Raw genomic sequence first — 15,599 nt, forward strand, 5'->3', positions numbered from 1 at the left:
CCTGCAAACTTTTTTTTTATAAAATGAATGTTTCTGTCTAAAAGGTGCAGAGGCATGAATTTAAAAAAAAAACCAGGAAGATAAACAATTAAATCACAGTGTAATATGGAAAACCTCAAAGGCAGATAGAAAAATGATGCAAATTCTCTTCTGGCTTGAAGATTGATGCATGAAATCGTCTTGGGAATCTACAAACTCATTTTTCTTGTCTCTCTATTTTAGAGGTTTGCTATTCTTTGAAAAAATACTGTTCTCTCCATTGGCATCAAGAATAATGTTCAAAGGCATTGGGGGAAAAACAGGAGTTAAAAATGCAGGGAAAATTGAAAGTTCCCCCTTCGAAATTCTCATTGCTTGTTCCAAACGAGCAGAAATTAACAAACATTTCCACCATGTTTCTAAAAAACAAACGAAGGTTTTCCTTCAGGAAGAAGGATCTTTGTTGACACCATTAGGTTTGATCTAGTTAGGAAAACAAACAAACTTTTTTTAAGTGCTAGTGTTTATTACTGTATAATTCCCTTCAGCTGTTCTCTAGGAAATGGGGTTTCTTTTAAAAAATATGGCGAATGGCTATTTATTAAAAAATGAGATAAAGCAGAAGGTATTAAAGGGCAGACTGGGTTGTTTTAATTTACTTCCACGAATGATGCATTTTTTAATTCACAGAGCTTCCCTCTCCCTCAAATCACTAAAACATGCCGATGAACTATGAAGACAAATAAAACTCAAAAGATACATTCCTGGTAAGAATATAATTGCATATTCTAAACCATGAACTGTATTGATTAACTCCTTCGCTAATAGGTTTGAACATATCAAATCTAAACAAGAACAGGACCTGGTTAGCAAAACACAGCTATGGTTCTATTATTTGTTGCTGTTTATATCTAAGGTCTTGGTTTTTACTCCAAGCAAGGTTTTTAATGTGTTTGGAATGGCACCATTTGGTCTGAGGCAATCTGTTTCTCTGGCTAGGCCTTTTCCCTCCTTTCAATCCAGCAGTTTTGATTCTATTACCCAATCTTTATATTGTCTTGAAACACTGTTCTCCGAGCAAAGAGTAGGGGATAGATAATAACAAATAATGTGACCTCCACAAAGTTGTGAAGCAATTCTGAGCATGTGAAGAGTGCGATTTTACAAATAATTATCCTTTTCTGGGATATACACAAACAACAAAAACCCAAGCAGATTTTGCAGCTTTATGATTCGCCAAGAAGAAGAAGAAGAAGAGAAGGTGGTGGAGGAGAGGGAGTGTTGTCTACACATTAATACCTAAGACAAAAATGTTGTGGTAGCTCCCCCTCACCCCGCAGATCCAGGATATGAGAGAGATGAGGTGGCTGAGGTGATATCTTTTACTGGACCAACTTCTGTTGGTGAGAGAGACACCTTTTCCAGCTAGCTCCACAGAGCTCCAGTAAAAGATATTACCTTGCCCACCTCCTCTCTCCAAGAAAAAAAAAGTTATTCCAGTAATGGTCATGAGTTTCACAGCACAAATGAAATTACACAAGCACCCTGACACACAAACACACACAACGAACTAGGAGCTGAAAGAGTCGCCAAACTAGTCAACTTCTGTTGCTTCCACACGCAGATTACTGCTATGGAAATAATCAGAAATACTTTCCAAGAATTAATTTTAGAAGCTTGGTTCGATTAATGGGATTTATTGCAATCTTATTAAATGCTGACAATGCTCTTAAAGGTTCAAAACAAGGAAGATGAGCATTTTGCAGCTTGTCCTGATTAAATTGTTAAACGGACTGACTACAAACTGTCCGCCGGGAAGAAACTTTCTGAGTAAAATAGGCAGAGCCTGGGAATAATTATATTTTTGATGTAACATAAAAGGGTATCTTTACTGCTGAATAAGACTTGACAGCATTTTAACAGAGTATATGTGCAGCTGGTAGCATAAAGGTGAAAGCCCGCGAAAGGGGAGGTATTTAAAAAAAAGTTACATGCAGTTCAAGTGTGTGTGACACTTTTATTTAAGGAAACCTTTCAAACCCACCCGATAGCATTCTGAAAAGTTCTATAGCTTCACCCGAGCAACCCCCAGAACTGGCATGGATTTGAGGGTTTGAACGGTTTCTCTTCACTCACAATTTCTTCAATTTGTAAAATGTAACAGGAACTTTTTAAAAAATAGCCAGGGTATGAGGTGATTTGTAGAAACATTTTCATCCAAGACAGCTTAAGTACCTGTCAGTAATAATTGCCCCAGATCCGACTATTAAATGTCTTAAATCGTGCCTTATATTCTCAGACAGTGTTTAGCTTTTAGGGGTACCTGCATAAATGCTGTAGATTAATTCACACGTCTTAAAAAAAATCTTAAATAAAAAATCACAGTTGCAATATTTTCCTGGACCTCCATATTTAAACAGAGGGTTATTTTCCTGTCTCCTGGGATCTTCCCCTGCCGTAGGCCTGGGTTCTGTGCGAAACTACTGGGTGCTGAGTACTTTTTGAGAATACACCCAGTCATGTAAGTACCTACATGGGAACTGTTGTATGAAAACCTAGCCTCGGAAATCTCTGCTGGAAAGGAATAAGGTCACGTTTTCCCTGTTTTATGAGGCTCTTCGTGGACTGGTCTTGGCACTACACAATTTAGCTGCTTCACAAGATTATTTTCAGATGAAAAAAGGAAGACACATCTCCACATTTAGGGGGAAATCCTGGCCCCAATGAAATCAATGGGAATTTGGCCATTGAATTCAATGGAGACAGGATTTCATCCTTAGCTTTTAACCACAGTTTAGATTTGTTTTTTTTCCCCTTGTGTCCCTGAACTTTTTATTAAGCATTGGCTCTCTTTGTAAATTATTCACCGTATGTGATACATGCACACACACTCTCATCCAGCTGTGTTCTTGCTTGCACCTGTTTTTTTGGTTTTTGTTTTAACACATCTCCTCGGTTGGTTGGTTGGTTGGTTGAACTCCGAAGGGTGTTGAACTTGAGAGATCTGCAACTGAGTTTTCAGCTGTCCGAGCACAACAAAACAAAACAAAAAAAGAAACAATCGCCCACGTCCAGTTTAAATAACCAAAAAGGGGCGGGGGGAGTTCCAGTGTAAACAACACCAAGAGAAATTCCAGTTTTGATCTGTGGGTGTCTTAAAAACGACCATAACAGACACGTCTTGCTTTTCTATCACTTTGATCCAAGCCAGGTCTATTGTGTCCGGTCAGATTGAGAATTAAGCAAGAAAAGAGGTTTAAGCCTGCCCCGAAGTAGATTTCCTCCTCTTCTGGGATGATCCAGAAGAAAATCCCAGTGCAACTTTTTAACACTGATACCACTTACAGCTCTGTTTGCAAGGCTGATACCATTTCTGGGGAGCAACATTTCCCGTCGATGCCAAGCTTGCTGAGTTCGCTGCTTAAATTCCTTCGGTCCCCCACCCACTTCCAGCCCCAACCCTGAACCGTGTATTCCTTTGCACGACTGTGATTTGGTGCTAGGAGCGCCATAATCTTCTTTTGCGCTACTAAAGCGATCCTGTTTTATTCTGAAAATGTGCTGCACAGGGATGTAGCCCTGGCTGACAGCATTAACATATCTGAGGAGAGATTACAGAGCGGAGTCCAGATTCCGGCTGGATGGACTCCAGCTATAATTGGAAGCCTTCGGAGATTTTTTTTTTTGAGTTGTTCTGTCTATAAACCCATTTTAATAGCTGCCCTGAAGTTCACTTCATTAATTGGTGGCTGGGACTGAATGGGAGGGGGAAGGGAAGTAGAGACGTGTGTGTGTTTGTGTTTCTGTATGTGTGTGTTTGTAACTGTGTGCATGGGTGTGTTAGAAATATGCACGTCTCTGTGTGTGTATGTTTATAATGCAACGCTTACAGAGCACCTCTGCATACATACTTTGTTTTTGCACTTCCGTGGCACCAACCTTTGTGCATGATTTAAACCTCAACCTTCCTTCTGCTTATCAGCTCTCTCCTCTTTAGCACCAGCTTAATGGCACATGTATAAAATTTATCAGCACAAACTGGATGCTAAAAAGGGCACCAGACTGAAGCAAAGTCTCTCCTTTATTTTGTCAATCAACTGCAGCTGCGCATTTCCTTCTTCCCCAACTCCTCTCTCTCAACAGGGACAGAGAGGTGGTGGTGGCGTTGCCTCTATCGCATCCAGCAGTCTCTAGTGTCCCTTGCAAATGTGAATCTCCCCAAAACCTGGTCACTTTTATTGCTTCCTGCGGAAACAGGCAGACCTACCAGGTCTCAGGGAGAAATCTCCCAGCTCTGCTTTATGAATCAACATCACCCTGGCCCATTGTCCTTGCCATTCACGTGCAAGGGAGTGGGTGAGAGGAGGCAGAGATTGGAAAATTCACCCCCCCCACACACACACACCCGCACACACACACACTTTCCTCCCTTGCCCGGAATTTAGAATTTAGAACAAGGGAGGAAGGTGCTGGGGAGTTCTCTGCCCATCTTGCAAAGCACACTCCCTTGCAATGATTTCATCTTCTTGGCTGCCCAAATAACTGTTGCACGAGGACGAGAGATAGCCAGCGAGCAACCCATTTGGGGTGGGCGCCCGTTTCGAATCAAGAAGGGCTCGGGTGACCCTAACCCTAAACATCAGTAACCTATGAAAGCCCTGATCCACCTAATAATGGCCAAACCCTGTAATTCAGCGCTCCACATGACCCAGCGGGGCGGGGGAGGGGGCGCTCAGGATTGTGCGTATAATAATCGATCCGTGGCGATGCAACCAGTTAGCCTTCAAATATAAACGTCAACTAGTTTACAGGAGGTTAAAAATGTTTGTGTGTGTACACATCAAACCACAATGTAGTGTGTAAAACACCACGGTGTTTTGATGTGTACACACACATGCATTTATACATTCGGGGTGTGTACACACACACACATATAGAATATGGGAGTACGCAGATTGTCTGTGCACATACAATATACATAGACACCACGGTGTGCTGGTGTGTACATACACCTATGCAACATTTTATCAGCCCCTACAACATTGTGTATGCTTTAAGCTTGTCAGTCTATATTACCAAGGCTCAATTACTATACATAGAAACACACATTATAGATCAATAGATCAATAGATATAAAACTTTATCTACAACTAAAATATGGTATAATGAGGCTCAAAACCTGCCTCCTTATATCGCCCTAGATCTATTGTTTTATGGCCTCTGGCCTATCACGCCTGCCCCTCAGAGCTCTTTTCTGATTTTCGATCGAAGATCTCAGCCCCCCTTTGCCGCCAGGGGAAGTTTGTGGTGTGTTGGAAGTTCCCGTTTCATAACTGGACCCCTCCCTCGCAGGCCATGAAACTGTGAATTAGCCAGTTGGACAGGGCATATACCAGCTCCCCATCCACACACCCCTCTCACCTCCTGCCCGTCTGGGACAGAGCCCTGCTTAACACGTGGGTAGAACGGCTCTAGATTTCCGTGGAAACAAAAACACCAGAGATCTCCCTACTTATTTGCGAAGGGAAACTCCCGTCTGACTGACCTGTTTCATGCAAACGGCTTCTTTTGTGATCATCCCCGATTTTCCTCACTTCTCCCCCTCCCCGCACACACAACAAATTGCAGCAACAAGCTGCAGTATGCACTAGCTGGTCCCTTTCGGTCCTCTACGATCTTAACTAACCCTCTCCTCCCAGCCAAACAAAAAGAAGAATTTTGTGTTTGTGTTGGATGGCGGAGCTACACTCACAGGAAACTCGCTGCATGTACAAACCGGGGCTGAAGAATGGGACGTTTTCTTTTCTTAGCAGGGCCATTAGTTTGGTTAAGTGTGTACGTTATTAAAAGCAAACCTCCCCATATCGATTTGTGCTTAAAAATAGGAGGGTTTCGGTTAGGATGCGGGGTTTTGTACCGTTTTAAGTAACGGGTCAGCAAATTACATTTAAATCAGGCGAGATCAGTCCCAAATTCAAAACTACGTTGGGTTTATTTTCATTTTTCCCCCAACACAGATACTCAGGAATGCGGCCCCTCCTCCGAGGGGGTTGCTTTTAAATGAGGATAATTTGTGGTCGATCAGACATAGAGCTTCACAACTTAATACAGAACGAATAATAATTTATTGTATTATTCCATGACTCATACTGGACATGGAACAAAAAGCCGGGAAAGAATAAACACAACCTTTCATTGAAAGGAGGCTAAAGCTGGGACTTCCCTTCTCCCAAAAGTTTCCGAGGTAACTAAGCCCCCAAAATAAGTGGCCTCTGACAAAGAGTTCAAACTCCCTTACCAACCTCGATGGCGTCAGTCAAATAGCGCGAGCAGGTTTCAGGTTTAGAAAGAAATGGGTTCTGATGGGACGATTTCTCCTTTTGGGTAAGCATGGATGGCTCAGGGTTACTAGCAGCCAGGCCATCACATGCCAAAGAAACCCTGGGATTTTAAGTTTGCCGTGAAGTGAAGCCACGTTCCAGAATCATTAATTCTTTAAACATAAGTAAATAAATCAAACCGAATCCAGAAGTTTGGAAGAAAAAGAGGAGAAAAGAGGAGAAAAGAAGATGGGTGAGTGAAAAAGAAAAAGGAACGCATCTTCGCTTGTTATTAATTATAATTATTATTATTATCAAGGCTATCATCATTCAGAACAATAAATATAGTAACTGGCAATTAACAAGCATTCTACTTCAGTTTAAACGATGAACGGTTACAGAGTCAATCCTGAACTCAAAGCAGTAACTTTTCCTATTTTTTAAAATAGGTTTGGCTGAAAACCTAGGAAAATTGCACTTTAAAGGAAAAGGTAAAATCTCGTAAAATAATTCTGCATAAAGAGGCTAAAATAAATTCAGTATAAAACTACACATAGATGCACCTATAGCTGCTAAAAAGGTGATTTCTTAACAAGGAAGACAGCCTTAAAATTACCTTGAAAAAGCAGCATACGTGTTTTAAAATAGTGCATCTATGAATGTACGTGTGTGTTTTTAATGTTAGCATGCATATTTATATAAAGAAGCACATCTATTTTTCCGGGCTGTGTGCATATACAAATACATTATGCATATATACCATCTGCATCAAATGTACCTATAGGCACAGAGTCAAATCTGCCTCTCCCCATCTAATCCCGCAACGCGCTTATGTACCGCTTGATATTTGTCTGCCTGGCAGCAGCGTGGCTGTTAAATGAAAGGGGTTTTTTTTTATGAGTGTTTTACATGGGGGTGTGTGTGAAATGTTGGGGTTTTATGACATCACATGGCTAAAGTACCCAATCAGCTTCCAGGTTTGAGAAATTATTTGGTGGGGTGTTTCCTCTCATATACTGTACTCCGGGAGCTTGTCTTTAAGAAGGAAGCCCAGCGAAAGGTGGGAGCTACACGGATTTGTGTGGTCCGTCCCCCACCCCCCCTGCAAGATCCTATTTTCCTTCCACCACCTCCACCTCTCTCTAGCTTTATTTTTCTTAGCGGCTAACTGGCATCGCCCAGCGAAAGGGGGACCGGCTGGCTGGCTGCTTTTCGGAGAGAGGTTATTTTCGAAGCGGAAGGTGGGGGGAGTCTTGAAGGCGGCACGATGTTTGGCTTCATTATTTTTCTTTCTCCCTCTCTGCCTTTTTCGGCTGGGGAGGGGGAAGGGGAGCCATCTAGCCCCAGCGCAGGAGGAGGAACTGGGTATTTGGAAGATGTCACGAACCATTGACTGCAGCGTTTGAAAGGGAAATCCACGGCGGCGCTGCTTCCCCCCAACACACACACCCCTCTTCTCCCCTTTCTTTCTGCGGGCTGGAGTTTGTGATCGAGGAGCGGGAACGCAGATGCCCTTCTCCCCAATGACCCCTGGGGACCAGCCCAAGTGAATGCTCCTTGCACCATGTTCCTGAGCTGCGAAGGGACCTTCGGAACGGTGCCAGCCCCCGTGGGTTACAGCGGGGGATTCCAGACCGGCTACCAAGAAATCGAAGGCATCAACCTGGGCTACTTACAGATCAATGGCACCCAGATGTTTGCTTTGGCGCAGGTCCTCAGCGACCTGTTTAAGGACATCCCCAGGACCACCATCAGCAAGAAGATGGAGACCCTCAAGATCAAGAGCCGCCGCTGCGATCTCCGGGAGCTCCGCACCCTCAAAGCCATCCACTCCGTGCCCACCCGCGCGGTGAAATGCTCGCTCATTTCCAAGGCGGACCTGGAGGCGCTCTGCACCTCCTGCAAGAGCCTCAGCCCCAGGAGGAGGAAGAGGAAGAGGAGAGAGCAGCTGCTGCGGCCGGGCCCGCCGGATCTGTTCGACTGCCCCCGGCAGCCGCTGCGCTCCTCCTGCTGCACCCAGGAGCCGGGGAGCTGCGGCGAGCTGGCCCCCGCGCCCCATCACCCCCCGCCCGGGCTCTTCCAAAACTATGACAAAGCCACTCGGGGCCGGAAGGGCTACGGCCTGGGGGGCCGCGGGGGGCTCTTCGCCGGCGTGTTGAGCGCCTACCCCCGGGACCTCCAGCTGCTCCACTCGGCAGCCCGCGGGGCGCACGGAGCCGGGCGGGCGCCTCCCCAGCTGGAGCCCGGCCGGCCCAAGCGCTGCTCCAAAGGGCTCTTCCCCGAGGAGAAGGGCCAGGGGGCGGCCAGGAAAGGCCGCCTCTTCCCGGGCTGCAAGAGGCAGGGCACCTCGGCCGGCTACTCCAGCGACTCGGATTCCAGCCTGGACTTCGGGGGCTCCAGCCCGGCCACCTCCAGCGACTCGTCGGAGGAGGAGGAAGACACGTCGTGCAGCAGCGAGGAAGGCAGCTCCTCGGAGTCGGAGAGCAGCTCCCTGTGCAGCGGGGACTCGGTGCAGAGCACCCGCTACAGGCAGGCGGCTCTGCCCAGGTTCCAGCAGCTGCCCCACCCCCCCAGAGAGCCCAGCGGCGACGAGAGGCTCCCGGAGCCCCACAAAGCAGCCCTGCGCCCCGATCCCAACCTCCTGCTCCTCTCCCAGCAGCTCTGGGCCAGGACTCTGCGAGCGTCAACTTTGGAAAGTTTGAGGCCGCTTCCAGCCCTGGGAGCCGGGGCCCAGCAGCAGGAGCCGGAGCTAGCGTGCGCAAAGCAGGAGCCCCCCTCCTCCCAGCCCTCCCCGGGCTGCAGCTACCCTGGGGGGGACCCACCACAAAAGGCGGGAGGCTGTGGGGAGTCCGAGCCCTGCGCCAAAGGGGAGGATTTGCACAAAGATGCCTCGAACAATGCAGCCTCGTTAGGCCCCAGTGACCAAGCAGAGAGGCAGCTCGCTGCTTTAGCCGGGCGATCTGCTTCCCAAGAGCCAGCCTTGGGCTCAGCTCCTCCGCCCTCAGCTCAGGAATTCGCAGGGAGCCTCAGCCCGGCTCCCCAGAGGGTTTTAGGGGAGCCCAGGAGGGAGCATTTCGACAGGCTCATCAGGCAATCCAAGCTGTGGTGTTATGCAAAAGGGTTTAACGCGGATGGGAAAAGTTTGCGGCCCGGAGGGAGGACGGAGCCGTGCAAAGCGGCCGAGCTCCAAGGCTCCGGCTCCAAAAGCGCACCGAGCCCAAGCCCCTTGTCAAACAAAGCTTTGAGAGGCAATGGCTCGGAAAGGAATTCCAAGCGCAGACGCCTTGCCAGAGGCGCTGAGGCAGAACGGCAACAAAACTCTGCTAAGGGGAGGCCACAAAAGACTCCGAGGAGGAATGCCCCAAAGGGAAAGGCCCACTGCAAACGCCTGGCCAGCGCCGGGCCAGCGCCAGGCAGGAATTCCTTCAGCCTCATGGGCAACTTCCCCTGCACCCCTTCGCTGGTAGTGGGGGAGGATGGGGATCTGCGTCCCGCTGCCTCCCTGTGCGTAAAGAACTCCTGCGCGCTCTCCAAAACGCACCCGCTGTGGAGCTGGCAGGTGGGCGGCAGCGCTCTCCCCGTGCCCCCCAGCCTCAAATTCCGGGGCTATGGCCTGGAGGGTTTCTAAACGAGGCCGGATGAATGTTCGCCAGCCGGGTTTACATGCAACAGTTGAGGGAGGGGGCGAGGGGGATGGGAACCGGCTTATTCCCAAAGGCCCTAGGGATCTGAAGTGCCCAAATTTTCAGGAAGGGCTGAGCACCCCAGCTTCTCACCCACCCCGAACGCCCTTTAAGGTGTCCGACTACCCCAATCAAATGGACCCCCCCAAATCACGTTAGGAAACTTTGGCCACATATATCTACTGCTGGAAATTTGGAGAGGGGAAGGAAAGGGATTTCAACTCTGGTTGCAGCACGATTTCTTTTTTGGGGGGGTCCAGGTTTCGGGGGCTCTGTGCGAAAGTAAAACACCCGCCTGCCCCCAAACCAGGCCAGCGGGAGGAATACCTCACCCCCTTTACATTCGGTGGTTTATTCCAACCAGGGTGATATGGACTTGAACACTTGAATATTGAATGTTCAAGTGGTCCTGCCCTCCCTCCCCTCTCCAAGTTAAACGAGAACTGTCCCTCCCTTCCCATTCACCCCAAGTTAATTGTATATTGTCCCTTCCCACTTCCTCTGCGTTTGTGGGAGAATTTAATGCTGTCAGCCCAACACACATTAAACTGATCTCATCAAAGCTTTCTCTTTAAAAAAAAGCTGAAGCAAGAAAAGAATGGATCTAATTTCTCCTTTCCTTGATACATGCATTGGGTTAAAATAATAACGAGCACATGCCGAGAGACCGAATGATCTCGCCTATGGAAGAAATACCCCCTCTTTTGCATTAATCAATCTCATACGAAAAATTGCAAGCAGCAAAAGTAGTAAATAATCTATTTTATCTACCAAAGAGAAAAAAAATCCCCCCCACACACTAAAAGAACAGGGAGTTCTGTCTGCAAAAAAAAAACAACAGGCGGGTTTCAGAGGAAGTTATTGGAAACTGCTGCATGTAAATGAAAAGGAAAAAGGAGTTGTTTGCTGGATACCCTAAGTCGGATAGCCTAAAGGTAGCAGGCCTGGAAAAGCTTTATTGGCACAAGAAATAGGAGCCAGGAGCATTAGGGATAAAGTGCAGATGGACAATTTGATCTCTATTAACTTCCAAAGTGGAATGCGGAGAAGAATGTTGAGAGAAAGTTTCTCTTCTCTGTAAAGGAAATCATCTCTCAGTCTAACTCTTCTTACAAACCAGTGTCTTTGGAACGGGCCCTTTCGACTCTTTCTCATTTGATTTCACCCCTCTCGGACATCAGAGTTCAACTGGCTCTGAAATCTGTTCTGTTTTGGAAATGTTAGACAAATGAAAGCGAGCGTTAGGTTTTTTGTTTTTCTCCCACTCCTTTGCAGCGTAAAATATTTTCAACAAAACGCGGATCTGACCCAGTCTGAGACCATGGATTCCCTCACTTTCAACACATTGGTGTGAATGTTTTAATCCCCCCCCCCTCTATAGTGTTATAATTGACTCCAGCAGACATCCTATACACGGGGTTTAACTTCCAATAGAAAGAAAGAAAGAAAGAAAGAAAGAAAGAAAGAAAGAAAGAAAGAAAGAAAGAAAGAAAGAAAGAAAGAAAGAAAGAAAGAAAGAAAGAAAAAGAAAAGTTGTGGATCATTATAGAATTATAATCAAAGCAAATAGTCAAACCTGGCCACCGGTGATTTAGATTTTTAATGTCATTCCATCGTTGGTGGAAAACATTATGCATATTATAGGCCAAAAATATTTTCTCTCCAATAATTTTTTTCTGTTAGGCATATTGAATTATTTTGATGCTAAAAACATTCGTCTGTGGGTTTTTTTCTTTGTTTTGCATTTTTAATTGATTTTTTCCTCCATTGAAACAAACTGCGTGGGATTTCTCCTATGCCTGTGCAATAACTGTGGAAGGTTATAAAAATCTGCTGTCTGTGTGCGTGAGAGAAATACCTGTTCTGTTGGAAGTCTCTCTCCCTTCTGCAGTTCGCTCTTTCTAGCAGACTAAATCCTTGTCTGCAGGGTACACACGCGCACAAAAATGGAGTCTTTTATTCTTCGCATACATATACTGTGCTGGTCGTCCTGGCTGCCCGAACAGGGGATTTGAAAAGCAAAGCCCAGGAGAGAGGGAAAGAGGCACACATCGAGAGAAATAATCTTGGTTGTTTTCCTTTGAATGTCTTAAGGGGAATGCAGTTCTCCAACGCCTGCTCCAATCTGCACATTTTGCTTCTGGACTCTTAGCTGCAAGATCCAAAGCAGATTTTAAAAAATGTGTTTTCCAGGATTTGTTTGGGGTTTTTTGGGGGGGGGGGAAGAAAGGGGGAGGAATTTGCAAACAGATTTGTGGCGTTTGTTAATTACAAACCACTGTTGTTTATGCAAGAGCTTGGGATAACGTCAACAAAGACGCACACACAAAGAGAGGGAGGGAGGGAGAGAGAGATCAGTTTGAAATATTCAAAAAGTCTGCAAGAGGAGTGCATGGCTGCTGGGAATCTCAGGCTCCATTCCGAACGTGTTAGCTAGTTTTTCTTTAATTATATGCCTGGTCCTGAAGCCCTTGGACATGCAGATCTCCCAGTGAAGTGAAAATGAGAGAGAATTTGTCTTTTTTAACCTGGATAAACTGAGCAGAAAAGAGACACTTTGGCTATCAATGTTGCTAAAGCAACAAACAACAGTAACACAAATAACTCAGGAATATTCTCTAAGGGATATAATCACCTCAAAAAGTGTGTGGGTATATATGTGTGTGTTTGTGCCTGTGTACATATGAAACACACAGATTGCATACACGCACTATTGTCTATGCACACACATACATACATTATATAATGTGATGGAGGCTGTGAATACAATATACCTCAAAACTTCCTCTCTTCCCCACAACACGCTCGCCTTGTATACTTAAGCAACAGACACCCTGTTCTGTGCTAAAGAAATACGTTTCCCCCTACTCTTTGTTTACATGTTGCAAAGAAATTGATCCCAGCCAGAAACGTGAAATAATCTGCATAGCAATTCTCCATTTTCTCTCCCAAAAGGTTTTTTTTTAAAGGCTTGTTGCAATGCAATACAAAAAATAAAAAGGAGAAGCCAGCCGTTATTTGAAAGCGTGTGGTTTTAAAATAAATAAACAAGCAATTTAGTAATAAGATCATCATCATAAAAAGAGTATATGGTGCTTTATCGAAAAGAAGCAAACCCCCCTGGCTAAAAGTCACGAGCGCAAAAGGCCTGGGACGATTGGAATGTTGAGAAGCGTATTTGTATTTTGGAACAACAAATAATCCGATTGCACCACTGGAGTCCTTAAGGGTTAAATTATATAAGACTCCTTTATAATAAATTTTATAACGTCGCTTTGTTTCCAAAATGGGTGCAAAAGGAGGAAGAACCGATTTTTTGTTATTCCATTTTGTTTTCCTAAAAGCGTTGGAACAGATAGGAGGAAAATCAATGACAATATCTTCTTTAAAAAAAACTTTTATAAATGGCTGGCTGCCTTTTTTCTTGTTTTGTTTTGTTTTGTTTGTTTACAAAAACGCAGTTAGTTTTAGACTCAGGAAAATCTCAGCGTGGACATGGTGGGTTGCTGCATGATTTAAGGGTTTATTTTGGGGAGGATGGGGGCTTACTGGATTTTCAAAGGTTGGGCCCTTTGCTCTACCTCTGCATAATTGGATATGCAGTTTGGGAGCAGAGCACAGAACAAGCTCTCGGTTTTCATTTAAATCACTTGAACTCCGCAGGAATGGAGGTGGGTTAAATTAGACTTGACCTGCTTTGCTGATCAATCCAAAAAGGGGAGGGGGTGGGGGGAGTTCTGCACACAGGATTTAAAGGCACAGCTCTCCGTTTTTCCTGCAAAGGGGGGAAAAACCCACCACCAACTTGTCAATAATAACACACTTTCCCTCAGTCCAAGGAATTAGAGAATCGATGTCATTTCAGAGGTGCTGAGGTGGGAAAGTTTTTTCTCCTGGACATTGGTTCCATAGATAAAGTTTCTCTTTATATATAAAATTTATCCCCAGGAGGATTTTGGGGGAATTATAATCTAGGCATTTACCTCTGTGAATTCTTACACGAATCAGGCAGAGAACTGGCCACGTCTGAAACTGTCCCCCTGCTGTGATGAACTTTTATCCAACTCCAGAAACTGCATTTCCTCTGATTGCTTCCCCCCGCCCTTCAGTTTGAAACTCGTTTTAAAAATATATCAGGGGAGGGAGTTGTCTTTTTTTTCCCCAACCGTATATTGGACTTTTTCTTAACTTTATTTATTTAAAGTTGTTGTAAGTATATGACTATGAAAGAGTGCTACTCCCTGCGTGCAATATGGAATCGAGGCTGAGGAATAAATATCTTTTACAGAGCTAAGTTGTATATGGCCCTGGTTTGTGTATGTTAGGGAAGGGGAGGGGTTGATGGTGTGTTTCGCTGGTTTGTGAGTGTGTGTCTCTGTGCAGACAGAAGGTGTGTGCATATTTCTGGGTCTTTGCTTTGTTTATTGGGGGGCGGGTTGTGTGCACACACTTGGAGGTACGTGCCTACAGGAGGCGTTTGTCTGTGTCAATGGGTGTGCTGGATTTGTGCGCCTTTGTGTACACCGGAGGTGCAGGGATAGCTTTGGGTGTTTGCTTTGTCTGTGTGTGCCTGCATATTTGTGTGTGGTGTGTGTACGAAGAGCGGTTTGTGTGTATCCTCCGCACGAGCCAGCAATTCCATTGCTTATGTTTACCTTGTGTTTGTACGTGTTGTGTCTACGTGTGCATATGACTGTGAGACGGGTCTGCATCTGTGCTTGCCTGTCGTATGTGGATGTGTGAGAGAGAGAATGGTTTTATGGGAGCTTGGGGTCTATTTGATTAGCTTGTGTGTGTGTGTGTGTTTGTCTGGCTTGCATGGGTCCGATGGATTGTGTGCGTGGCCGTTTATGGAAGGCTTTCTCTGGACAAATGTCGCCTGAATGAAACATTTCCCCTAAACATTCCATCGCAAATCGGTAGCCACTTCCGCCTGATTTGTAGGCCAGCCACGAATACTCACAGAATCCAGGAATTTCTCTTCGAGGGCCAGGGGACTTGCTGCCTCGTCTGGAATGAGCGAAATCTTTTCCCCCGGAAAACCCACCAAAGAGCGAAAGATCTCGGTTCCCGAGACTAGCAGCGACAAATGTAAAAAAAACAACAAAACCCACCCCACGGTAATAATAAATAATATAATAAACAGTGACTCTCAGAACCAAAGAAAACACAGGGCTTCTGGTCTGGCAAGGGCTTCAGATAATATTGCCAATACAAACGCTGAACCTCAGATTCTGACCTGGAAAACGTCCATCCAGTTCTTTTGTTTCTCAGTGGAAAAGGAATCAGGCAATCGGGGGGCAGGGAGCCCGCAAATCTTGACGCGATTATGTATTTATTGGGGTACATACAGCGCCATCAGCCTTTGCCCCCCGGTAGGCAGGAGGTCAGGCTAGATCAGAACACTGATCCTTCAAAAAAAAAAGGGTGAACCCCCCCAGTCTATATAATTGCCAACAAAGATTCCCCCGCGCCCCTTCCTCCTTCAAAACTCCTTGCACGGAGCGAAGGAGTCAATGTCAAAGTTATTCCCCCCTCCCCGGTTTAAAACCTCTTCCCATCGAAAGGCAAAGCTCGGGAACATGCAGGGATCCGGATACGTTCCCAACCCCGTGCG

General features: G+C 45.7%; 1 protein-coding gene across 1 annotated transcript; it reads left to right on the plus strand.

Moving 5' to 3' along the window:
* Positions 1-7,495: 7,495 nt before the first annotated feature.
* Positions 7,496-9,927, plus strand: LOC123356590 (elongin BC and polycomb repressive complex 2 associated protein). Its single transcript, XM_044999961.1, has one exon. The coding sequence runs from the start codon at positions 7,864-7,866 to the stop codon at positions 9,925-9,927; it is 2,064 nt and encodes a 687-aa protein (XP_044855896.1). The 5' UTR covers positions 7,496-7,863.
* Positions 9,928-15,599: the final 5,672 nt, after the last annotated feature.

Source organism: Mauremys mutica, chromosome 25 (assembly GCF_020497125.1).
Source record: "Mauremys mutica isolate MM-2020 ecotype Southern chromosome 25, ASM2049712v1, whole genome shotgun sequence".
NCBI lineage: Eukaryota > Metazoa > Chordata > Testudines > Geoemydidae > Mauremys > Mauremys mutica.

Excerpts from the sequence above, each read along its gene's own strand:
- LOC123356590 (XM_044999961.1), top strand. The coding sequence starts at position 7,864 with ATGTTCCTGAGCTGCGAAGGGACCTTCGGAACGGTGCCAGCCCCCGTG.